The following is a 26235-nucleotide window of genomic DNA, read 5'->3' on the forward strand; positions in this document are numbered from 1 at the left end:
AACTCTGGAGATCCCTCCCCTCCCTCAGGGTATGGCCCTCCACTTCATTTTTGGGGCATAACATCTTTATAGGACAGGGGTAAGGTCCCAATACTAACAGAACACTTAGGACTCTAACAGGTTTTTGAGATTGCATTGGTAAGGGCCACTAAATCCAATTTTTCTCAGTCCTCTTTATGGTCTAGGACGACAGGCAAGGGTGCAGGTTTTCAAGAATGCATCAGTAAGGGCCATTAAATCCGACATTCCTTGGTCCTCCTTGTGGTCTAGGAGGAAAACTAGTGTTTCTGCTGCTGCATCAGTGAGCACAACTATTCCGATCAGCAGAGTCCAGGAACCATTGCGGGTTCTTGGGCAAGAGGTGTTTCTGCTGCTGTTTCAGTGAGCGCAACTATTCCGATCAGGAGGGTCCAGGGACCATTGCAGGTTCTTGGGCAGGGGGAGAAACAAACAAACCAAAACCACAGGTGGTTTTGTCTTTCAGATGGGAAACACTCAGGCATCAACAGGCTCACCCTTGAAATGCATCCTAAGCCATTGGGGCAGATTTGACCTGCAAACCCAGAAAAAGGCAGCTCATTTTTTTCTGCACTACGGCTTGGCCCCAGTATGCTCTCTTTTATGGGGAAAAGTGGCCACCTGAGGGAAGTAAAAATTACAATACTATCCTGCAGCTTGACCTTTTCTGTAAGAGGGAAGGCAAATGGAGTGAAATACCTTATGTCCAAGCTTCCTTTTCACTGAAGAATATACAACTATGCAAAGCTTGCAATTTACATCCCACAGGAGGACCTCTCAGCTTACCCCATATCCTGGCCACCCTATAGCTCCCCTTCCTATTAATGATAAGCCTCCTCTAATCTCCCTTGCTCAGAAGGAAACAAGCAAAGAAATCTCCAAAGTGCCACAAAAACCCCTGGGCTATCGGTTATGTCCCCTTCAAGCTGTAGGGGGAAGGGAATTTGGCCCAACCTGGGCACATGTCCCTTTCTCCCTCTCTGATTTGAAGCAGATCAAGGCAGACCTGGGGAAGTTTTCAGATGATCCTGATAGGTACATAGATGTCCTTCAGGGTCTAGGGGAAAAGTTTGATCTCACTTGGAGAGATGTCTTGCTATTGTTAGATCAAACCCTGACCTTTAATGAAAAGAATGCAGCTTTAGCTGCAGCCTGAATTTGGCGATACCTGGTATCTTAGTCAAGTAAATGATAGAATGACATCTGAAGAAAGGGACAAATTCCCTACTGGTCAGCAAGCCATCCCCACTATGGATCCCCACTGGGACCTCAACTCAGATCATGGGGACTGGAGTTGTAAACATCTGTTGACCTGTGTTCTAGAAGGACTAAGGAAAATTAGGGAAAAGCCCATTAATTATTCAACGATGTCTACCATAACTCAGGGAAAGGAAGAAAATCCTTCTGCCTTTCTCGAGCAGCTCTGAGCCCTGGGCCCTGAACAAAATCTGGAGGCATTATTAAATCTGGCAACCTCGGTGTTCTATAATAGGGACCAAGAGGAACGGGCCCAAAAGGAAAAGTGAGATCAGAGAAAGGCTGCAGCCTTAGTCATGGCTCTCAGACAAACAAACCTTGGTGGTTCAGAGAGGACAGAAAATGGAGCAGTCCGATCACCCAGTAGGGCTTGTTACCAGTGTGGTTTACAAGGACACCTTTAAAAAGATTGTCCAACGAGAAACAAGCTGCCCCCTCACCCACGTCCACTATGCCGAGGCAATCACTGGAAGGCACACTGCACCAGAGAACAAAGGTTCTCTGGGTCAGAAGCCACCAACCAGATGATCCAACAACAGGGCTAAGGGTGCCTGAGGCAAGCGCCAGCTCATGTCATCACTCTCATAGAGCCCCAGGTACGTTTAACCATGGAGGGCCAGGAAATTGACTTCCTCCTGGACACTGGCACAGCCTTCTCAGTGTTAATCTCCTGTCCCAGACGACTGTCCTCAAGGTCCGTTACCATCCAAAGAATCCTGGGACAGACTGTAAACAGGTATTTCTCCCACCTTCTCAGTTGTAATTGGGAGACTGCTCTTTTCACATGCCTTTCTTGTTATGCCTGAAAGCCCCACACCCTTATTAGGGAGGGTGATAACCTCATGGGGCCCCACCCTGATAGCCTCATGAGGTCCCACCCTGATAGCCTCATGAGGTCCCACCCTGATAACCTCATGGGATCCCACCCTGACTCAATGTCCCCGATGTTCCCGGAATCAGCAATTCCAGGAAAGAACCTCCTAAGGTCCCGCCCCAACCAATCAGAACAAGATACCTTGCTCAGGCCATAGACAGACCCAATTACCACGCGCCTAAAGCTTTGTTTGAATTTCGCACCCTAAGCTGTGTTTGAACTTGTGTTTGCCTATATAAACAACCTGTAACAAGCACTCGGGGTCCCAGGGCCAACTTAGAGCTTGGGACCCTAGCGCGCTAGTAATAAATAACTCTCTGCTGTGAATCTCGTGTCGGTGATCCTTCGCGGCAACCCCTGCCCAGGGGGGGAATCGACAGTTCGGTTCCAACATTTGGTGCGTTGGCCGGGAAGTGGGGTCGTCCGAGGACCCCCGACCCATCCGGCGGAGACCCATCTGGCCCGGGCCACGGACTGCTGACTGAACGGACCTACTAGGTACTTTCGTTTTGTTCTGTCTGTCTTGCCGGCTAACTCTGAACTCTGGGGAGTACTCCTTCTGAATTAAGTGGGGAAGGGGGACAGACGTGTCTGGCACCTTCCCACTTACGCCCCGGGGGACGCCCTGGCGGTAGTCTGGGAGAAGGCTGACGACTCAGTCAGCCTCCTTAAATCTTTAGGCAGGCCGCCCCTGCCGTCTGAATATTTTGTGATCTTGTGGCGCCACTCTCTGGCCGCGCGGCTTCTCCTTACTTGTCTGGTCTTTGTTTTTGTTACTTTCGTTTTGTCCTTGTTATACGTGGACGAAATGGGACAAACGTTGACGACTCCTTTGTCTCTGACCCTGACTCACTTCCCTGACGTCCGGGCTCGAGCCCACCACCTCTCTGTAGAAGTCCGTAAGGGACAATGGAAAACACTCTGCTCGTCCGAATGGCCAACCCTCCATGGAGAGTGGCCCCGGGACGGAACATTTAACCTCTCAATTATCTTGCAGGTTAAAGCAAAAGTGATGGATCCTGGGCCACTCGGACACCCAGACCAGGTGGCCTACATAATTACTTGGGAGGATCTGGTCCGAAGTCCTCCCTCTTGGGTGAAACCCTTCCTCCATTCCCCTTCCCCATCCCAATCTACCCTCCTTGCCTTAGAAGCCCCGAAGAATCGGAATCCAGACCCGCATAAGCCAGTCCTCCCAGATGAACCCCAGAGGGATCTTCTCCTTCTTGACCCCCTGCCTCCTCCACCTCAAGACCCCCTTCTGAGACCTCCACCTTACGCTTCACCCTTGCCCCCTGTCTTGTCCCCAGCTCTTTCCTCTACCGCCTCGGCCCCTACCCTTTCTCCAACTTCTCCCTCGGCCCCTCCCTCCACCCCGTCTCCTTCTCCAGCCCCGCCCAAACTCACCCCTCGGACGCTGCCACCGACACCTCCTCGTCTCCACTTGCGGCGGACTGAGGACCCAGATGGCCCTTCCACTTGGCAATCCTCCCTTTTTCCCCTCCGTACCGTCAATCGCACGGTCCAGTACTGGCCCTTCTCTGCCTCTGACCTCTACAACTGGAAAACCCATAACCCTTCCTTTTCCCAAGACCCCCAGACCCTAACCTCGTTGATAGAACCCATTCTCCTCACTCACCAGCCCACTTGGGATGATTGCCAGCAACTCTTGCAGGTCCTCCTAACCACTGAAAAAAGGCAGCGAGTCCTCCTGGAGGCCCGGAAAAATGTGCCAGGACCAGGAGGCCTCCCAACCCAACTTCCCAATGAAATAGACGAGGGATTTCCCCTCACCCGCCCGGACTGGGACTATGAAACGGCACCAGGTAGGGAGAGTCTCCGAATCTATCGCCAGGCTCTGTTGGCGGGTCTCAAAGGGGCAGGAAAGCGCCCCACAAATTTGGCCAAGGTAAGGACTATAACTCAGGAAAGGGACGAAAGCCCGGCAGCCTTCATGGAAAGGCTTCTGGAAGGGTTCCGAATGTATACCCCATTCGATCCAGAGGCCCTAGAACATAAGGCTACCGTAGCTATGGCATTCATAGACCAAGCTGCATTAGATATCAAAGGAAAACTCCAAAGGCTAGATGGGATCCAAACCTATGGATTACAGGAATTGGTTAGGGAGGCAGAAAAAGTGTATAATAAGAGAGAAACCCCTGAGGAAAGGGAAGCCAGGTTAGCGAAGGAACAGATGGAGCGAGAGGATCGTAGGGACCGAGTGAGGGATAAGCATTTAACAAAAATCCTGGCGGCAGTTGTGAGAGAGAAAGGACCAGGGAGAGAGGGAGAGAAGCGGAGGCGGCCAAAAGTGGAAAAAGACCAGTGTGCCTACTGCAAAGAACGGGGACATTGGATCAAAGATTGCCCCAAGCGTCCTAAAGACCAAAAGAAACCTGCTGCTGTGCTCACCCTAGGTGAAGATAGCGAATAGGGGTGTCAAGGCTCTGGAGCCCCCCCCAAGCCCCGGCTAACTCTCTCTGTAGGGGGGCACCCCACCACCTTCTTGGTGGACACAGGGGCCCAACATTCAGTTTTGACAAAGGCAGACGGGCCCCTGTCTTCCCGCACATCCTGGGTCCAGGGGGCAACAGGGGGAAAATTGCACAAGTGGACTAACCACCGGACAGTTAATCTTGGACGAGGAATGGTGACACATTCCTTCTTGGTGGTACCTGAATGCCCGTACCCCCTCCTAGGGTGAGATCTTCTGACCAAGCTCGGAGCCCAAATCCATTTCTCTGAGACAGGGGCCCAGGTATTAGATCGGGACGGTCAGCCCATCCAAATCTTAACTGTGTCTCTGCAAGATGAATATCGGCTTTTTGACGCTCCAGTCATCACTAGCCTCCCTGATGTTTGGTTGCAAGATTTTCCCCAAGCTTGGGCGGAAACGGGAGGACTCGGGCGGGCCAAGTATCAAGCCCCAATCATAATTGATTTAAAGCCCACGGCGGTGCCCGTGTCTATCAAGCAATATCCCATGAGCCGAGAGGCTCATATAGGAATTCGGCAGCACATTAACAAATTTCTAGAACTCGGAGTGTTGCGACCTTGTCGCTCGCCCTGGAACACTCCTCTTCTGCCAGTAAAAAAGCCTGGTACTCAGGATTACAGGCCCATCCAAGACTTGAGAGAAATTAACAAAAGAACCATGGACATCCATCCCACGGTCCCCAATCCTTACAACTTACTCAGCACCTTAAAACCAGGCTATAACTGGTATACAGTATTAGATTTAAAAGATGCTTTCTTCTGTTTACCTCTGGCCCCCCAAAGCCAAGAACTCTTTGCCTTTGAGTGGAAGGATCCTGAGAAAGGAATTTCGGGCCAATTGACCTGGACCCGGCTTCCCCAAGGATTCAAGAACTCTCCCACTCTCTTCGATGAGGCTCTTCATCGAGACCTGACCGACTTCCGGACCCAAAATCCAGAAGTGACCCTACTCCAGTATGTGGATGACCTCCTCTTGGCTGCTCCTACAAAAGAAACCTGTATACAAGGTACCAGGCATCTACTCCTGGCACTGGGTGAAAAAGGATACCGGGCATCCGCCAAGAAGGCACAGCTCTGTCAGACCAAGGTAACATATCTGGGGTATATCCTGAGTGAAGGAAAAAGGTGGCTCACCCCTGGGCGCATAGAGACAGTGGCTCGCCTTCCACCACCACGAAATCCTAGGGAGGTACATGAATTCTTGGGAACTGCTGGGTTCTGTCGCTTGTGGATACCCGGTTTTGCTGAACTGGCCGCCCCCCTTTATGCACTCACCAAGGAGAGCACCCCTTTCACCTGGCGGGCAGAGCATCAATTGGCTTTTGAGGCACTAAAAAAGGCCCTCTTGTCTGCTCCAGCCCTTGGGTTACCAGACACCTCAAAGCCCTTTACCCTCTTCCTGGATGAGAGGCAAGGGATTGCCAAAGGAGTCCTGACCCAAAAATTAGGGCCTTGGAAAAGACCGGTAGCGTACCTGTCTAAAAAGCTGGACCCTGTGGCGGCCGGCTGGCCCCCGTGTCTTTGCATCATGGCAGCCACCGCTATGCTGGTCAAGGACTCTGCTAAGTTAACCCTTGGGCAGCCACTAACTGTTATTACCCCACATGCCCTAGAGGCCATAGTGCGGCAGCCCCCGGACTGGTGGATAACCAACGCACGCCTAACTCACTACCAGGCCCTCCTACTGGATGCGGACCATGTCCAGTTTGGCCCTCCGGTCACCTTAAACCCTGCCACACTGCTGCCAGTACCAGAAGACCAACTAAGCCCACACGATTGTCGGCAAATACTGGCTGAGACCCATGGAACGCGGGAAGACCTTAAAGACCAAGAACTCCCAGACGCGGATCACACTTGGTACACAGACGGCAGCAGTTACCTTGACTCAGGTACCCGGAGGGCAGGAGCGGCGGTAGTAGATGGCCACAACACCATTTGGGCACAATCACTACCTCCTGGCACGTCTGCACAGAAGGCTGAGTTAATAGCACTAACCAAGGCCCTAGAGCTGTCCAAGGGAAAGAAAGCTAACATTTATACTGATAGCCGGTATGAGCTGGTTTGCAACGGCTCATACTCATGGAAGTATTTATGAAAGAAGAGGTCTCCTAACCTCAGAAGGAAAGGAAATCAAGAACAAAGCTGAAATAATTGCCTTATTGAAAGCCCTTTTTCTTCCTCAAGAAGTGACTATAATTCACTGCCCCGGGTATCAGAAAGGACAGGATCCAGTCGCAGTAGGAAACAGACAGGCTGACCAAGTGGCCAGGCAAGCCGCCATGGTGGAAGTACTGACCCTAGCCACAAAACCTGACGAAACCAGCCACATAACTATTGAACATACTTATACCCCAGAAGACCAGGAAGAAGCAAAAGCCATAGGGGCTATAGAAAACAAAGACACTAAAAACTGGGAAAAAGGAGGAAAAATAGTCCTTCCCCAAAAGGAGGCCCTGGCAATGATCCAGCAGATGCATGCCTGGACACACTTGAGTAATCGAAAGCTAAAATTACTGATTGAAAAAACTGACTTTCTAATCCCAAAGGCAAGTACCCTCGTAGAACAAGTGACATCTGCCTGTAAGGTCTGTCAGCAGGTAAACGCTGGGGCTACCCGAGTGCCAGAAGGGAAACGAACTCGTGGTAACCACCCAGGAGTCTATTGGGAAATAGACTTCACTGAAGTAAAACCTCACTATGCTGGATATAAGTACTTACTGGTGTTTGTAGATACCTTTTCAGGATGGGTAGAAGCCTACCCCACCCGGCAAGAAACGGCACACATAGTAGCCAAGAAAATTCTGGAAGAAATCTTTCCTAGATTCGGACTTCCCAAGGTAATTGGGTCAGATAACGGGCCGGCCTTCATTTCTCAGGTAAGTCAGGGGCTCGCCAGGATATTGGGGATTAATTGGAAATTACATTGTGCCTATAGACCCCAGAGCTCAGGACAGGTAGAAAGAATGAATAGAACAATAAAAGAGACCCTTACTAAATTGACCTTAGAGACTGGTTTAAAAAATTGGAGACGCCTCCTATCCTTAGCTCTGTTAAAGGCCCGAAATACGCCTAACCGTTTTGGGCTCACTCCATATGAAATCCTCTACGGAGGACCTCCCCCTTTGTCAACCTTGCTTAACTCCTTCTCCCCCTCCGATCTTAAGACTGACCTACAGGCCTGGCTAAAAGGACTCCAAGCAGTACAGGCCCAAATCTGGGCCCCCTTGGCAGAACTGTACCAACCAGGACATCCACAGACCAGTCACCCCTTCCAGGTGGGAGACTCTGTCTACGTTAGACGGCACCGCACTCAAGGACTAGAGCCTCGATGGAAAGGACCCTACATTGTTCTCCTGACCATGCCCACAGCCATAAAGGTTGACGGAATCTCCACTTGGATCCACGCATCCCACACCAAGGTCGCTCCAGGGACGCCTGGACCAACACCACCTGAGACATGGAGACTCCGACGCTCCAAGGACCCGCTCAAGATAAGACTCTCTCGTATCTAGCCCCTTGCTTATTCCTAGCCCTCCTTCCCTGTGTCGCTGGCAGTAATAACCCCCACCGGCCATATAACCTGACCTGGCAGGTAACTGATTTTAGTACTCATGAGGTCTTAGGTAAAACCTCAAAAATTGCTCCTATGAGGACTTGGTTCCCTGACCTCTATTTCAACCTAGACAAAATAGCAAGGATAGATGACATGGAAGGGGGAGAATGGAGAAAACAGGCTAGAAGGGTGTCCGTAAGCCGGAACGGGTTCTATGCCTGTCCCGGATTCAGGACAGGAGAAATGAGAAAAACTTGTGGAGAAATAGATGCCCTGTTTTGCGCTAGTTGGTCCTGTATAACTACTAATGATGGAGAATGGAAATGGACCACGAAACCCTGGTACATAACCATGTCCTTTGTCCAGCGCTGCACCAGAACCCGATATTCAAAACTTGCAATCTGGTCCGCATCAAGTTTGAAGATGCAGCAAAATCTGATAACCGTTGGATATCCGGGTTAACATGGGGCCTATATTTATACCAAAAGCCACTGTATGGAATCCCTATCCAAATCAAATTAATAGTCAACCCTATCACAGCCCCTGTCGCAGTAGGACCAAACCAAGTTTTATCAGAAACAAGGAAGCCCCTGGTTCCTGCACCGAGAGAGCCCCAACCAAGAGCTCCTAAAAGCACTTCCCCGCCCTTAATCTCCACCTCCTCTAAATACACACCCTCAGCCCAAAATGTCACCCGCAGGCCCCTTGACCTGGGAATAGGTGACAGGCTCCTAAATCTCATAAAGGGCTCCTATTTCGCTTTAAACCAGACAAAGCCAGAATTTACCTCCTCTTGCTGGCTATGTCTGGCAACAGGCCCCCCTTACTATGAAGGCATCGCCTCCACTAATAATTTCACTAACTCCGCCAATCCTACTGGATGCGCGTGGGAACAACAAAGAAAACTAACCCTGGCTGAGGTTTCTGGGTTGGGAACCTGCATAGGCCAAGTGCCCCCTAGTCATCAGCATCTTTGTAATGTAACCTTGACAGTACCCAGCTCCAATCACTATTTGGTCCCCTCCGAGACGGACTGGTAGGCTTGCAACACTGGGCTCACCCCCTGTGTATCCACAGCCGTTTTTAGCAGCAGCACCCACTATTGCGTATTGGTACAAGTTGTTCCCCGAGTATACTATCACTCTGGAGACTCCTTTGATCTCCGGTATGAGCAAAAAACTCATACTAGACCAAAGAGAGAACCTATCTCCCTCACCCTCGCCGTCATGTTAAGAATTGGGGTAGCGGCTGGAGTTGGGACCGGGACAGCAGCCCTAGTGCATAGTAACCATCATCTGCAACAACTTAGAATAGCCATAGATGAAGACCTTAGAGCCATAGAACAATCTATCACAAAACTTGAAGAGTCCTTGACTTCTCTGTCTGAAGTTGTATTACAAAACCGACGAGGACTAGAAATTGTCTTTCTGAAAGAGGGCGGGCTCTGTGCAGCCCTGAAAGAGCAATGTTGTTTTTATGCAGATCATTCAGGAATAGTTAAAGATTCTATGGCAAAACTAAGAGAAAGATTAGACAAGAGAAAAAAAGAGAGAGAATCTCAGCAAAGTTGGTTTGAAAATTGGTATAACCGATCCCCTTGGTTTAGCACCCTAATCTCCACCGTCTTAGGACCCCTCATCCTGCTCACGCTCATCTTGACTTTCGGGCCGTGCATACTTAACCGTTTACTCGCCCTTATTAAAAATAGATTAAACATAGTACATGCTATGGTTCTGACCCAACAATACCAGACCCTCAGGACTGAAGAAGAGGCTCAAGATTGAGCCTCTAACACAAAAAGAGGAGGGAATGAAACTAGGCCTCATAATTCCTAAGCCTCATAAAATTTAGAAAGCTTGGCCATCATGAAACTTAAACCCCAGATGGCCACGGATAGCCCCCCGATGTTCCCAGAACCCAAACAGAAAGACAATTCCAGGAAATAGCCTCATGGGGTCCCACCCTGATAACCTCATGGGGCCCCACCCTGATAGCCTCATGAGGTCCCACCCTGATAGCCTCATGAGGTCCCACCCTGATAACCTCATGGGGTCCCACCCTGACTCAATGTCCCCGATGTTCCCGGAATCAGCAATTCCAGGAAAGAACCTCCTAAGGTCCCGCCCCAACCAATCAGAACAAGATACCTTGCTCAGGCCATAGACAGACCCAATTACCATGCGCCTAAAGCTTTGGTTGAATTTCGCGCCCTAAGCTGTGTTTGAACTTGTGTTTGCCTATATAAACAACCTGTAACAAGCACTCGGGGTCCCAGGGCCAACTTAGAGCTTGGGACCCTAGCGCGCTAGTAATAAATAACTCTCTGCTGTGAATCTCGTGTCGGTGATCCTTCGCGGCAACCCCTGCCCAGGGGGGGAATCGACAGTTCGGTTCCAACAGAGGGAATCAACCCTGAAGTCTGGGCATTGGAAGGAATGAACTCAAGCTCCAGCTTTAAGCCTTCCCACAGGACATAACTTCTCTTTATACGTCACAGGGAGAGCAGGAATAGCTCTTGGAGTCCTTACTCAGACTCGTGGGACAACCCCACATCAGTGGCATACCTAAGTAAGGAAATTGATGTAGTAGCAAAAGGCTGGCCTTACTGTTTATGAGTAGTTGGGGTGGTGGCTTAGTGTCAGAGGCTATCAAAATAATACAAGGAAAGGATCTCCCTGTCTGGACTCCTCATGATGTAAATGGCTTACTAGGTGCCAAAGGAAGTTTATGGCTATCAGACAGCCACCTGCTTAGACACCAGGAGCTCCTCCTTGAGGGACCAATGCTTCAAATATGCATGTGTGCAGGCCTCAACCCTGCCACTTTTTTCCCAGAGGATTGGGGAACCAATCGAGCATGACTACCAACAAATTATAGTCCAGATTTATGCTGCCCGAGATGATCTCTTAGAAGTCCCCTTAGCTAATCCTGACCTTAACCTATATATCGATGGAAGTTTATTTGTGGAGAATGGGATGCAAAGGGCAGGTTATGCCATAGTTAGTGATGTAACCGTACTTGAAAGTAAGCCTCTTCCCCCAGGGACCAGCACCCAGTTAGGAGAACTAGTGGCATTTACCCGAGCCTTAGAACTGGGAAAGGGAAAAAGAATAAATGCGTATACAGATAGCAAGTATGCTTATCTAATCCTACATGCCTGTGCTGCAATATGGAAAGAAAGGGAGTTCCTAACCTCTGGGGGACCGCCGTTAAATACCACAAGGAAACCATGGAGTTATTGCATGCAGTGCAAAAACCCAAGGAGGTGGCAGTCTTACACTGCCAAAGCCATCAAAAGAAGAGGACAGAACAGCAGCATAAGCAGCTGATAGAGGGAGGGAAAGACCAGCAGAAAGGAAAGAGAGAAAGAGACAGAAAGTCAGAGAGAGAGGCAGAGAGAGGAAGAGAGAGACAAAGAGGAAGTCAGGGATAGAGAGAAAGAGAGACACAGAAAGTCAAAGAGAGAGAGGAAGAGACAGACAAAGAGGGAGTCAGAAAGAGAGAGACAAAGAAGAAGTCAAAGAGAAGGGAGATAGAAGTAGTAAAGAAAAAACAGTGTACCCTATTCCTTTAAAAGCCAGGGTAAATTTAAAACCTGTAATTGATAATTGAAGGTCTTCTCTGTAATCCTATAACACTCTAATACCACCTTGTTTTCAGTGTAAACAAAGGTGTAGCCCAAAAGCACTGAGGCCACTGACAACCCGTAGCCTTCCTATCAAAAATCCTTAACCCAGCAGAGTTCATAAGAGGGGATCCAAATCTTAATTAATTACCATACAAAGGTCCGACCAGATCTAGGAGGAACTCCCTTCAGGACAGGAGACAGATGGTTCCTCCCAGGCGATTAAGGAAAAAAGACACAATGCGTATTCAGTAAATGATAAGGAAACTCTTGTAGAAGCAGAGTTAGGAAAATTGTCTAATAATTGGTCTGCTAAAATGTGAGAGCTGTTTGCACTCAGCCAAACCTTAAAGTACTTACAGAATCAGGAAGGAGCCATCTATACCAATTCTAAGTTAATATGGACTGAACAAGGCCTTATTAATAACAAAGAATAATTGAAATCCCAAACTTACAAGGTTTTCAACAAAAGTAAAGTTTGCTAAAAGTTAACAGTGTAAACATATATTATCCTAACTTCTGATCTTGTGGAAATCAGACCCTATCACTACTCCTCAAAACTCAAGTCCGTCAGCACAGAGTCATACAACTAATACCCCTACTTATAGGGTTAGGAATGGTTACTGCTACAGGAACCGGAATAGCCTGTTTATCTACTTCATTATCTTACTACCACACACTCTCAAAGTATTTCTCAGACAGTTTGCAAGAAATAATGAAATCTATCGTTACTCTACAATCCCAAATAGACTCTTTGGCAGCAGTGACTCTCCAAAACCACTGAGGGCTAGACCTCCTCACTGCTGAGAAAGGAGGACTCTGCACCTTCTTAGGGAAGAATGTTGCTTTTACACTAACCAGTCAGGGATAGTACAAGATGCTGCCCAGTGTTTACAGGAAAAGGCTTCTGAAATCAGGCAACACTTTTCACACACTTATACCAACCTCTGGAGTTGGGCAACATGACCTCTCCCCTTTCTAGGTCCCATAGCAGCCATCTTGCTATTACTCACCTTCAGGCCCTGCAGTTTTAACCTCGTCAAATTTGTTTCCTCTAGGATCAAGGCCATCCAGCTACAGATGGTTTTACAAATGGAACCCCAAATGAGCTCAACTAACAACTTCTACCAAGGACCCCCGGACCAACCCGCTGGCCCTTTCACTAGCCTAAAGAGTTCCCCTCTGGAGGACTTTACAACTGCAGGGCCCCTTCTTTGCCCCTATCCATCAGGGAGTAACTAGAATAGTCATCACCCAATTCCCAAAGCAGTTGGGGTGTCCTGTTTACAGGGGGGATTGAGAGGTGAAGCCAGCTGGGCTTCTGGGTCAGGTGGGGACTAGGAGAACTTTTCTGTCTAGCTAAAGGATTGTAAACACACCAATCAGTGCTCTGTGTCTAGCTAAAGGTTTGTAAATGCACCAATCAGCACTCTGTAAAAACACACCAATCAGCGCTCTGTGTCTAGCTAAAGATTTGTAAATGCATCAATCAGCACTCTGTAAAAATGGACCAATCAGCACTCTGTAAAATGGACCAATCAGCAGGATGTGGGCAGGGCCAAATATGGGAATAAAAGCTGGCCACCCGGAGCCAGCAGCAGCAACCCTCTTGGATCCCCTTCCATGCTGTGGAAGTTTTGTTCTTTCACTCTTCACAGTAAATCCTGCTGCTGCTCACTCTTTGGGTCCACACTACCTTTATGAGCTGTAACACTCACTGTGAAGGTCTGTGGCTTCTCTCCTGAAGTCAGTGAGACCATGAACCCACTGGGAGGAACAAACAACTCTGGACACATCACCTTTAAGAGCTGTAACACTCACTCCAAAGGTCTGCAGCTTCACTCCTGAAGTCAAGCAAGACCACAAACCCACTGGAAGGAAGAAACTCTGGACACATCTGAACATCTGAAGGAACAAACTCCAGACACACCATCTTTAAGAACTGTAACACTCACTGTGAGGGTCCACGGCTTCATTCTTGAAGTCAGCGAGATCAAGAACCCACTGGAAGGAACCAGTTCCAGACACAACATCATACTTACTGGTGAAGTACTGAAAGCTTCCTCCCTAAGATCAGGAGCAAGACAAAAATGTCCACTCACCACTTGTATTCAACATTGTACTGGAGATTCCAGTCAGAGCACTTAGTCAAGAAAATTAATAAAGACATACAGATTAGGAGAGAAGAAGTAAAACTCACTATTTGCAGATTATATGATTCAAGGTTGCAGGATATAAAATCAATAACAAATAATGGTTGTATTTCTGTATCAGCAATGAAAAAGCCAAAAATGAAATTAAGAAAACAATTTCATTTACAACAGCATCAAAAAAAGTACAATACTTGGGAATAAATTTTACAGAAAAAGAGCAAGATTTGTACACTGAAAACTCCAAAACATTGTTGAAAGAAGTGTAAGAAGACCTAAACAAATTAAGACATCTGTGTCTGTAGGTTAGAAGACTTGATATTGTTAAAATGACAATATTCCCCAAATTGATCTACAGATTCAGCATAATTCCTATCAGAATTCAGCAGACTTCTTTTGCAGAAATTGACAAGCTGGTTCTAAAATTCATATGGAAACTCAAGAGACTCAGAATAGCCAAAGCAATCTTGAAAAAGATAAAGTGGGAGGACCCACGCCTCCTGATTTCAAAACTTACCACAAAGCAACAGTAATCCAACCAGTTTGGTACTGGCACAAAGACAGACATATAGGTCAGTGAAATAGAATTGAGAGTCTGAAAGAAACCCATATATCTATGGTCAATTTAATTTTGACAAGGGTGCCAAGCCCATTCAATGGGAAAACAATTGTCTTTTTGACAAATTATGCCAGAACAACTGGACATCCACAATCAAAGAATGAATTTGAACCTACCCTCAATCCATGCACAAAACTTAAAATGGATCAAAGATCTAAATGTAAGAGCTAAAGCTATAAAACTCCTAGAATTTTAAATCGGCCAGGTATGGTGGTTCACACCTATAATCCCAGCACTTTGGGAAGCTGAGATGGGAGAATCACTCGAGCCCAGGAGTTTGAGACCAGCCCAATCAACATAGTGAGATCCCATATCTAAATAAATACGTATTTTTAAAAATAAAAGAACAAAAAATGAAAACAATAAATAGCCAAGCATGGTGGCATGTGCCTGTAGTCCCAGCTACTCAGGAGGCTGAGGTGGGAGGATCACCTGAGCCCAAGAAGGTCAAGGCTGCAGTGAGCCAAAGTTGTGCCACTGCACTCCAGCCTGGACAACAGAGTGACACCCTATCTCAAAAAAAGAAAAAGAAAGAAAATCTTTTTCTCTTAGTGTTCAAATTTGTCACTATTAATATTTCCTTGTACTTATTTAAATTTCCCTGTGGCTATTTCACCTTTTTCATTCCACTTCATTCTCTTTCTTGATTACCCAGGTTGGTGAACTGTGTATCTTTAAAACTAGTCTTGTCAGAACACTCTTTTAAATTTATTTTCCACTACCCATCTTTGTTTTCTATGTCATTAATTTAAGTTTTGATCTTTATTTGACTGCTTTCTGGATTCGTCTGGTGTATCTTTTTCTAGTTTCCCAAGGCATTGTGAGGCATTGAGTCAAGGGAAGACAGGAAGTGCTAAATCTCACCAGACACTGGAGAGCGATATGGGGTTGCACTGTCATGGTCCTCCCTGCTTTGCCATGCCGCTGATAATGACAAGGGACTGTGGATGGATTTCACATGAGGAGAGCCCTGCTATGGAATGGCACTCAAGTGCTCTATTTTTCCACCCTCAGCTCTGACACATCTCTGACAGTAGGCAAGTAGACAGGTGGTACTGAGGAGAGAGGCCATTTCTCTTACTGTCTCCTGTCTCTGAAGAGAAGGAGGAAGTAAAAGCTGAAGAACAACAGGAATGAAATCAGTGGCAAGACCAACCAGTGCCACTGACCAGGCCTGAGGTTTAAAGATTAACCCCCCTACTCTAACCACATGTGCTCTCAATCTATCAAAACTCTTTCACGTGGACCCCTTAGAGTTGAAAGCCCTTAAAAGGGTCAGAAACTCTTTCTTCGGGGAGCTTGGTTCTTGAGACACAAGCCTGCCAAGATCCCGGCCAAATAAAGCCTCTTCCTTCTTTTTTTTTTTTTTTTGAGACGGAGTCTCGCTCTGTTGCCCAGGCTGGAGTGCAGTGGCCGGATCTCAGCTCACTGCAAGCTCCGCCTCCCGGGTTCACGCCATTCTCCTGCCTCAGCCTCCCAAGTAGCTGGGACTACAGGCGCCCGCCACCTCGCCTGGCTAGTTTTTCGTATTTTTTAGTAGAGACGGGGTTTCACCGTGTTAGCCAGGATGGTCTCGATCTCCTGACCTCGCGATCTGCCCGTCTCGGCCTCCCAAAGTGCTGGGATTACAGGCTTGAGCCACCGCGCCCGGCCTAGCCTCTTCCTTCTTTAAACCAGTGTCTAAGGGGTTTTGTCTGCAGCTCATCCTGCTACAGTACAAGTTCCCCTGGAGTTTATTTCTGACAGAGACCCATCTCTGTGGCAGATGCACCAATCCCTATGTCACAATGCAATTGTGAATTCAGAGCTCTCTCCTCACTCATGTTACTCATGCCAGACCTTGGGAGCAGAGAAATCAGGGCTAATGAACCATCTAAGGACAGGCCATGAGGGTTCGATTTTGTGTAAGAGACATGGCCAGATCTATTAGGTGGACCAGGGGTGGGTGGGTGTCTCCCTGGGCTTTACAGGACTTGAGAAAAGAGAGGATGTTAAAGTAGTAATTGTCTTTGTATAGAGCCATAGAAAGAAACAGTCTTAACTCATTTATGTATTTCCCATTTAATTCTGATGACAGACCAAAGGCAATTTAATTTTAATTATAATTGAGGATGTCGAAGAAAGCATTGAATGGAAGACAGTGCAGAAGAAAAAACAGCATAAAGTCAAGGTGAGAAGAATTCCATGTAGTTAAGAGAAATCCAGAACATTTATATCTACATCATGAGGTGTGGGACTTTGCCTCTTATGGATCCAGAGTCTAATTAGGAGTCAACTCAATGTTGGCTCATTTGTCCTCCATCCCCTTCTCAGCCTGGGCTGTCTGGATCTGGGCCTGACTGAGACATTGAGAATGATTGGAAAGAATGAAAACCATCAAGAAATGCATGAGGCTGAGAGGTGAGAATGTGAGAAATTAGAATTAGAGAGTAGACTGTTCAAAATATGGAAAGACTTGGAGTAGAACATGTGGTCAGGGTATTGAAAATCTACCACAGTATTGAAAAATGGTCGTGGCAGACAGAAATCAGCCTGTAGTGGTTTGGGGCTGGAATTAGCAGAGAATTACCAGCCAGAAGGTTATGAGACCTTTCCAAACCCAGTGTGACTAACAAGGTCCTGCACATCACTAATGCACCCTTCTAGTTATTAATGGTTTTTCCCTTGATCCATGCACTGCAGAGATAGTCTGGAGAAGGACTCTGTGACTCTGAGATTGAGATGATGTGTCCACAGTGGCAGAGGAAGGTCACCATCAGGTCCGCTGGCTCCTAGTCAGTGTCCTGCTAACTCCCCTGAACTCTGAGGAAGGGCTGTGTGTTGAGAGAGAAAATCCAGGCTCCTTCCAGGAAGATCCTAGAAGTTAGTGGCAGGAAGTTTTCTGAGTGATCTCTCTTGTCTCTGCCTAGGCAAAACTTAGAATAACAAAAGCAGCTGTAAAGATCCAGGCCTGGTGGCGGGGCACCCTGGTGCGCAGGACACTGCTGCATGCAGCCCTCAGGGCCTGGATAATTCAGTCCTGGTGGCGGATGACGCTGTCCAGGGTGCTGGAGAAGAAACGGCAGGCAGCTCTGATCGCCTACGCAACCAGAGAGAGGGCAGTGATCAAGCTCCAGTCTTTGGTCCGTATGTGGCGCGTCCACTGGCGATACTGCCAGGTGCTCAATGCCATCTACGTCATCCAGGGCCACTGGCAATGCCACAACTGCCAGACCTGCGCTCTCCTCCGGGGCCACTGTGTGGTCACAGCCACTCACCTGCAGTTCCACATTGAGATCATCAACTCCTAAGGGCTGGCAAGAAGGGCACTGTGTCTACTGTCCCTATTAAAGGTCTAACCTGGTCTGGTGTGTCTCACGGGCTCCCCCAGCTAATGAGATTCTTGAGACTTGGACCTTGCTGCTTCCTCTTCTCCCTGGGAAAGAATTTCAGTGAGGCTTGCCCCATGTGTCCATGGACCCTGTTTTGGACTGACAATGGCCATAGGAAGCCCCAGTCTGTCCTGATATATGACAGAGCCAGAAGTCCCAGTTCCCATTCCCAACCTTATTTTCTTCTCTGGGAAGCAACTGGGCTCCATCTTCCTGAAGATTCTGGGCACCGCTGCACATATGGATGGACTACTGGGTTCTGCTATGTCAACTGAGAATCAAGGTCGGCTGGGGTCTGGGATGCCTCAGTTTCCTCTTTGACAAGCACCTAGATGGAATGGCAATATTTGGCTGATTCTCCCGGGAGCAATGCAGTGCAGCCCCAGGTGAAGGATAAGAGGCTGGTCTTAGTGGTAGGTGGGGCTGGGGCTAGGCATGCTAATGATTAGGTGGCGACCCTAAGGACTAGTGGAAAACAGAAGTTTACAGAATCTCATCTCTTCTCTATAATTTCCTCACTAGTTCTCCTCTCCCCAAGGGCCATGTGACAAACAGGGCTCCCTCTGATATTACCCCTACCCCTACTTTTATCTCAATTATTGGTGATTTTATCATTGGTCAAGATGACCCTACAATCTCCTCCATTCTAACCTCAAATAAACCTTTTCTGCTCTTCTCCTCAGCTACCCACTCCCACAGTCATACCAAAACAGTGTTATTCTATGGAACTTCTGTGATGATGGAAATCTCTCTCTATGCTGGCCAATATAGTAGCCACTAGGCACATATGGTTGTGGTGCACCTGAAATGTGCCTAGTGCAACTGAGGAGTTGAAGTTTTTATTTTATTGAATTTAAATTTAAATAATCATTGGAAAGTGATGCTCTAGACCTCATCATCACCAATAATTGTACTATTGTTTAAATTGCTTTTTCTAATTTTCCATTCTTTGATTATTCTCTTCTTTCAGTTCACCTTTTCAATAAGCCCAATATTTCTTCAGATATGATAAGGTCTTCCAGTTTATTGACACCACCCTTTTTTTACAGACACCACCACTGACATGCTGTTGCATGTTTCCTTACCTAGTGCAGATTCTGTGGTTAATTATCGTCTCTCCCCTGCACTACCTCACTCCCTTGGCCCTCTCTCATTCTGCAAACGTGTATGAGATGAAGCCAACCATCTCCCTGTTCCATGCCTACAGAATAAGGGAACATGGCTGGGACAAAACCAACAACCATGAGGCATGGTCTTCATGTATGTTCATGATCACATATCTCAACTGGACTAATTTCCCAATACATTTCCCTAGTATGTTTGCACTTATATTTTCTCAGTTGAATAATTTACACCACCTCCTCTCCAAATGTTTGTTATTTCGGTTGGAATAAATGGTGTCAGAAATGAAACCTGAAAAAGAACATTATTGGAAGGGATTGGCAATTCTTAGAAGTGGTGTTCAGGACCCACTTGAGCCCTTTGAGCTCTCTGCTTCCAAGGTTTGCCTTTTCTTCCCTGGTGAGTCTTCTCTCAGGCTGAGCCTCCCTCTTTGTAGTATTATTTGATATTATTTGGGATCTGATTTGGATCATGCAGCCTTAATAAAGGACCATACATCTCTCCTTGGATGATAAAAAGACTTTTTGTCTTTTCTGGTAAGTTATTTCTTGTATAAAGCTGTGTGTCTTTCTGAGTTGAGTACTCTTGGTTTCTACAGAATTTACATTCAGCCTGTGAGGCATGTCTTTTCTGGTTTGTGGAACTCATTTAATATTTTGATCCACATGCATAGGTTACAATTTTTGCAAACACTCTTTTCTTCTTTTGAGGCAGAGTCTCACTCTGTCACCTAGACTGGAATGCAGTGGCGCGATCTTGCCTCACTGCAAGTTCCACCTCCCAGGTTCACGCCATTCTCCTGCCTCAGCCTCCCGAGTTGCTGGGACTACAGGCGCCCACCACCACACCCGGCCAATTTTTTGTATTTTTAGTAGAGACGGGGTTTCACCGCGTTAGCCAGGATGGTCTCGATCTCCTGATCTCGTGATCTGCCCGCCTCGGCCTCCCAAAGTGCTGGGACTACAGGCGTGAGCCACCGCACCCAGCCGCAAACACTCTTATACTGGTTTCTTTTGATTTGATTTGACTCTTTTCTCTTGTTTCTGAAAATCTTCTGAAAGCAAAAACAAACATTCTGGATGGTGAGTGCAGGATGGCTAATGAAAAGCCACTAGGGCAGTCACCACCATCTAAAGCACCAGCCTAAACTCCTGAAGTTCCCTAACAGGATTTATAGAATTTTCTTTGCTCTTGAGAGATTAATAAGAAACAGAGTGGAATTCTCAAGCATTAAGGCATACCAGGTTTTCTGGGACTCCAGCTGACTGGATACTACAGCCCACTCTTGTGAACATTTAAAAATTGATGAGCAAAATTATTTATTTTTATTTATACTTTTTATTTTTGAGACAGTTTTGCTCTGTCACCCAGGCTGGAGTGCTGTGGCACCATCTCAGCTCACTGCAACCTCTGCCTCTTGGGCTCAAGTGATCCTCCCCCGTCAACCTCCCAAGCAGCTGGGACTACAGGCAAGTGCCACTGCACTCGGCTAATTTTTGTATTTTTGTAGAGCTGGGGTTTCACCATGTTGGCCAAGCTGCTCTCGAACTCCTGGCCTCAAGTGATCCTCCTGCCTCAGCCTCCCAAAGTGCTAGAATTACAGGCAGGAGCCACCACACCTGGCACCTGATGAGCAAACTTAAATCAGGAAAAATTCAGAACTGAGATGATCAATATTCTAAAAACCTGCAATTGTAAAGTTAACATGTAGAGTCTTCTAAGTTCTCGGTCTGTTTTATTCTACCTACTTTGAATCTGCTGACTTTTCTAGTGGTGTTGAGATAAAACCTACTCCTTATAGCATTCTGGCCAAGATTTTTTTTTAAGCCTTAAAGGACTTTCAAATTAATGGCTTTACAAATTATAACAGCTTTATAGTAACCAAAACTTAGACACCTTTTAGAACTATAAATTTAGGGCCAGGCATGGTGGGTCATGCCTGTAATCCCAGCACTTTGAGAGGCCAAGGTGGGCAGATCACCTGAGGTCAGGAGTTTGAGACCAGCCTGGCCAACATGGCAATACCCCGTCTCTACTAAAAATACAAAAATTAGCCGGGAGTGGTAGCAGGCACCTGTAATCCCAGCTACTTGGGACGCTGAAACAGGAGAATCACTTGAACCCAGGAGGTGGAGGTTGCAGTGAGCCAAGATCACACCACTGCACTCCAGCCTGGGCAACAGAGTAAGACTCCATAAAAAAAATAAACAAACAAACAAACAAAAAACCTATGAATTTAGGTTTGCCTGACTAATAATTGCATATGGCAATGGAATGCTTAATTGAAAAATTAGTAAGCTGAAGGAAAAGGTACTAGATAAATATTCATAAAAGTTAGGCTCTCACATCAAACGGTTCAAAATCTTGAGTTCACAGCCATGCTGTGGCATCTCTGTCCAGCATAAAAGGCATAAGGCATCTCTGTCCAGCATAAAAGTTTTACTTTTTCGGCCACAGAGAGGCCAAAGAGAAAAAGCTGGAAAAAAATTGCTAAAGTCTTTCCCCTCCTGCATATGCTCAGGAAACCAGACCAGCAAACAAAAGATAGATTTGTTACTAGTTCAAGACTACTTGGAGATTTTGTTTTCCTTATACAATTCAGCCAGTCTTAGCTAAAATGTAGATATGGAAAATTTAACCCTAAACTTTGAAATTTAAAAAGGACAAAAAGAAGTTAGGGGCGAAAGAAGCTTTTAAAAATCAATCTGCCATGGAAACTGCTTTCCCCAAAATTTTAGTTCACTGGCTTCATTAGAATACCTATAGGGAAAACAAAGTTAAGCCATATGAGTTGGTTCCTATTTTGTCCGAAATGTAATTTAGATCCAACTGTCTTTTATAAACCAGTGAGCTTGCGTTACTGTCTTGTGAAAAAAATTCTAAAATGAAAGATGTAGATCTCTCTCTCTCTCTCTCTCTTTCTCTCTCTCTCTCTCTCTCCTCTCTCTCTCTCTGTGTGTGTGTGTGTGTATTTGGATGTGTTTATGTAAGTATACATGTATTGTATGTTATGTCAACATGGTAAAATCTGACATAGTCAAAAATCCCTTACATTTGTTTTATTTAGATTGAATAAGGCAAACAGGAGTGTGTATAAACTATATAGGAATTAACCCACATGCTTTTTAGTTCCCGTGACTTAAGTAAATATTTAATAAATAAGCTAATTTTAAAATTATTTGTAAAATTTTAAAATGTGTTCAAAATTGTCAGTATACATTTTTGCCTGGGTTTACTGGTCAGTTTTATATTTGTCTCTCAAAGATGTTTAAGGTGTCAGAGTTTGACACAAAAATTACAGAACCATAAACCCAGCCTAAAACAGAATTGTCTTTGTTCGTGTAATTTTTTTATCAATAAAAACAATTTAATATTGTTGGTTTAGTGAAAATAGCTGTATCTTCTGAATTACCAGCAAAATATCCATATATTTAACTTTAAGTTTCCTACTTAGGTGAATGCCTGATATTCACAGGCTATAAAAATGGTTAACAAGAAAATAATTTGAGATAATGACTAGTTTGTCTAATATTCCATTTCTCATAAGGAATACAGGCAAGCACTAAAAATAAATAAATAATGCAAATATAAGCTAGATAAATGCATATAAATGAACTTTTTATGTAATTTGACATCTTAAAGTTATGTTAAATAATAGATACCCACTAAACATTTGGGTTACTTGCAAATAAGACTAGAAAATACTAAACAAATTGCTCAACATAAATATGAGTTTGTTTTTGGCTTCTTAAATTTTATAGAAAGCCTAAATATATTTTAGCCTCTTAATATACATTTTTAAACTATGGGGAAACATGTTTCTAAAAATTAAAAAATGGTTCTCATTTATAAAACACTGACATGTGACAGACAATTCTAAATTTCTTGTTTCTAAAGTTTTCACTACAATTTAAGGTTACTAAGAGTTAAAAATTCTAATTGATGTATAATTGACATGTAAAATGTATCAAAAAAGTAAGATGTGTTTTTGATCAGAAAAATATATAAGAAAAACATTAAAGTATGTTCTTTATTTTAAAATAATTCACCTAATTTTGAAGCTATTTAAAGGTTATTTGAAAATATGAAACAAGATAGAAAGGAAGCAGTGAAGAAAGTTATGGATATGATGATGTAGTTTTGGTAACAAAGGTTAAAAAGAAATGATAATACGTTTGTATAAAAATCTTGTGTGATGTCAAGGTCAGGAGATCGAGACCACGGTGAAACCCCGTCTCTACTAAAAATACAAAAAATTAGCCGGGCGCGGTTGTGGCCGCCTGTAGTCCCAGCTACTCGGGAGGCTGAGGCAGGAGAATGGCGTGAACCCGGGAGGCGGAGCTTGCAGTGAGCCGAGATCGCGCCACTGCACTCCAGCCTGGGCGACAGAGCGAGACTCCGTCTCAAAAAAAAAAAAAAAAAAAAAAAAAAAAAAAATCTTGTGTGATGTGTTTTTGTCCTAAAGTAAAATCATCAATCATTTAAGAAAGAGGAAGTATAGGCTGGGCATGGTGTCTCACGCCTGTAATCCCAGGACTTTGGGAGGTCAAGGTAGGTGGATCACTTGAGGTCAGGAATTTGAGACTAACCTGGCCAGCATGGCAAAACCCCATCTCTACTAAAAATACGAAAAATTATCTTGGCATGGTGGGCACTTGTAATCCCAGCTGATCAGAAGGCTGAGGCAGAATAATCGCTTGAACCCAGGAGGCAGAGGTACAGTGAGCCAAGATCATGCCACTACACTACACTCCACCCTGGGTAACAGAACAAGACTCCAAAAAAAGAAAAAGAAAAGAGAAGGAAAAAAAAGAAAAGAGGACATATAGAACGGAGCAGACAGTTCAAGTATGTCATCAGTGGTCTCAGTAAGTCATAAAAAGCTTAATGAAAGAGAATTTATTAACAGAATTTTGTGTGTAGTTGACTATAATTAGAAGGGAATTATTTATGTCCTTCTAAAGGTTAAGCTTCAATATTAAAAGTACACTAACACAAAACTAAAAAATATGGTTCCCAATGTTACAATAACAAGGTTTTCTTAAAGTATTAACTTGTTCTTAGTAAAATTGCAAGAAAGACCCTAGGCTGTATTGCAGAAATGTGACTTTGGCTCACTGCAGCCTCAAACTCCTGGACTCAAGTGATCCTCCCATCTCAGCCTCCCGAGTAACGGGGACTACAGGCACATGCCCCGACACCCAGTTAATTTTTTTATTTTTTGTAGGGATGGGCTCTCACCATGTTGCCCAGGCTGGTCTCAAACTCTTGGGCTCAAGCAGTCCTCCCACTTCAGCCTCTCAAAATTCTTGGATTATCGGCATGAGGCACTGGACCTGGCCTGACATTTTCCTTTTTAATACTGAAATGTGTCTTTAACAGTCATCTCCTAAACTACAGTTTCTATTACTTCCTGATATGTAGTTAAATTCCCTACTTTCAGGTTGGAAATGCTGTACACCATTTTTACATACAAAATGTTAATTTCATTTATTGAGGTAAAATTTTTCTTTTTGAAGCTTCTCAAATTTATATCTCAGAAGTTCAATTTTTGCTGTTCTTCAATGCACAGGGTTTACAGGTCATACACCATCGCCTTTCAGTCTCCTCCCCCTGAAAACGTATATCTTTTTGCTTGGATGGGGTGATAACTCTCTTCTTCAATCTTTTCACCAACTCCTATGATTTTTTCCTCCAGTTCTAACTCTATTGATATGGCCTGATGCTGAAATATTTATCTTGAAGGTCTAGAAAAGCAATGTTTTCCTTGAGTATAGCTTCATTCTCTACTTTTGTCTTTTCTTAATGTGTCTGAATTTTTCTATGTAACCAGGACACTTCTCATACTGTTGCTAAGAGCCATGTATTTTCCTGCTCAAGGTACTAGTTTCCTTGTTTATATTCCCCTATAATAGTGTAAACTCATAACCCTGAACACCGATGTGAAGGACCTCTTAAAGGAGAACTACAAACCACTGATCAACGAAATAAAAGAGGACACAAACAAATGGAAGAACATTCCATACTCATGGACAGGAAAAATCAATATTGTGAAAATGGCCATACTGCTCAAGGTAATTTATAGATTCAATACCATTCTCATGAAGCTACCAATGACTTTCTTCACAGAATTGGAAAAAACTACTTCAAAGTTCATATGGAACCAAAAAAAGCCCACATAGCCATGACAATCCTAAACAAAAAGAACAAAGCTGGAGGCATCATACTACCTGATTTTAAACTATACTACAAGGCTCCTGTAACCAAAATAGCATGCTACTGGTACAAAAACAGATACATAGACCAATGGAACAGAACAGAGGCCTCAGAAATCACACTGCACATCTACAGCTATCTGATCTTTGACAAACCTGACAAAAACAAGAAATGGGGAAAGGATTACCTATTTAATAAATGGTGCTGGGAAAACTGGCTAGCCATATGAAGAAAGCTGAAACTGGATCCCTTCCTTACACCTCATACAAACATTAACTCAAAATGGATTAAAGATTTAAATGTTAGACCTAAAGCCATAAAAACCCTAGAAGAAAACCTAGGCAATACCATTCAGGACATAGGCATGGGCAAGGACTTCATGACTAAAACACCAAAAGCAATGGCAACAGAAGTCAAAATAGACAAATAGGATCTAATTAAACTAAAGAGCTTCTGCATGGCAAAAGAAACTACCATCAGTGTGGATGGGCAATCTACAGAATGGGAGAAAATGTTTCCAATCTACCCATCTGACAAACAGCTAATATCCAGAATCTACAAAGACCTTAAACAAATTTACAAGAAAAAAACAAACAACCCTATCAAAAAGTGGGCAAAGGATATGAACAGACACGTCTCAAAAGAAGACATTTATGCAGCCAACAGACATATGAAAAAATGCTCATCATCACTGGTCATCAGAGAAATGCAAATCAAGACCACAATGAGATGCCATCTCACAACAGGTGGAATGGCGATCGTTAAAAAGTCAGGAAACAACAGATGCTGGAGAGGATATGGAGAAATAGGAATGCTTTTACATTGTTGGTGGGAGTGTAAATTAGTTCAACCATTGTGGAAGACAGTGTGGTGACTCCTCAATGGTATTTCACCCAGCGATCCCATTACTGGGTATATACCCAAAGGATTATAA

At 45.1% G+C, this 26235-nt stretch overlaps 1 protein-coding gene across 1 annotated transcript; it reads left to right on the top strand.

Moving 5' to 3' along the window:
• The first annotated feature begins 16275 nt into the window (after positions 1-16275).
• On the top strand, positions 16276-17936 carry IQCF2 (IQ motif containing F2). Its single transcript, XM_050781021.1, has 3 exons — positions 16276-16496; positions 16670-16762; positions 17502-17936. Exons 1-3 carry the CDS (start codon positions 16479-16481, stop codon positions 17880-17882), a joined length of 492 nt encoding a protein of 163 aa, XP_050636978.1. The 5' UTR covers positions 16276-16478; the 3' UTR covers positions 17883-17936.
• The last annotated feature ends 8299 nt before the right edge of the window (positions 17937-26235 follow it).

This window comes from Macaca thibetana, chromosome 2, assembly GCF_024542745.1.
Source record: "Macaca thibetana thibetana isolate TM-01 chromosome 2, ASM2454274v1, whole genome shotgun sequence".
NCBI classification, from domain to species: Eukaryota; Metazoa; Chordata; class Mammalia; order Primates; family Cercopithecidae; genus Macaca; species Macaca thibetana.

Bases quoted from the DNA above. Each gene is read 5' to 3' on its own strand.
- IQCF2 (XM_050781021.1), top strand. The intron at 16,763-17,501 runs GTGAGAAGAATT...GTCTCTGCCTAG, and splicing joins AAAAACAGCATAAAGTCAAG to GCAAAACTTAGAATAACAAA.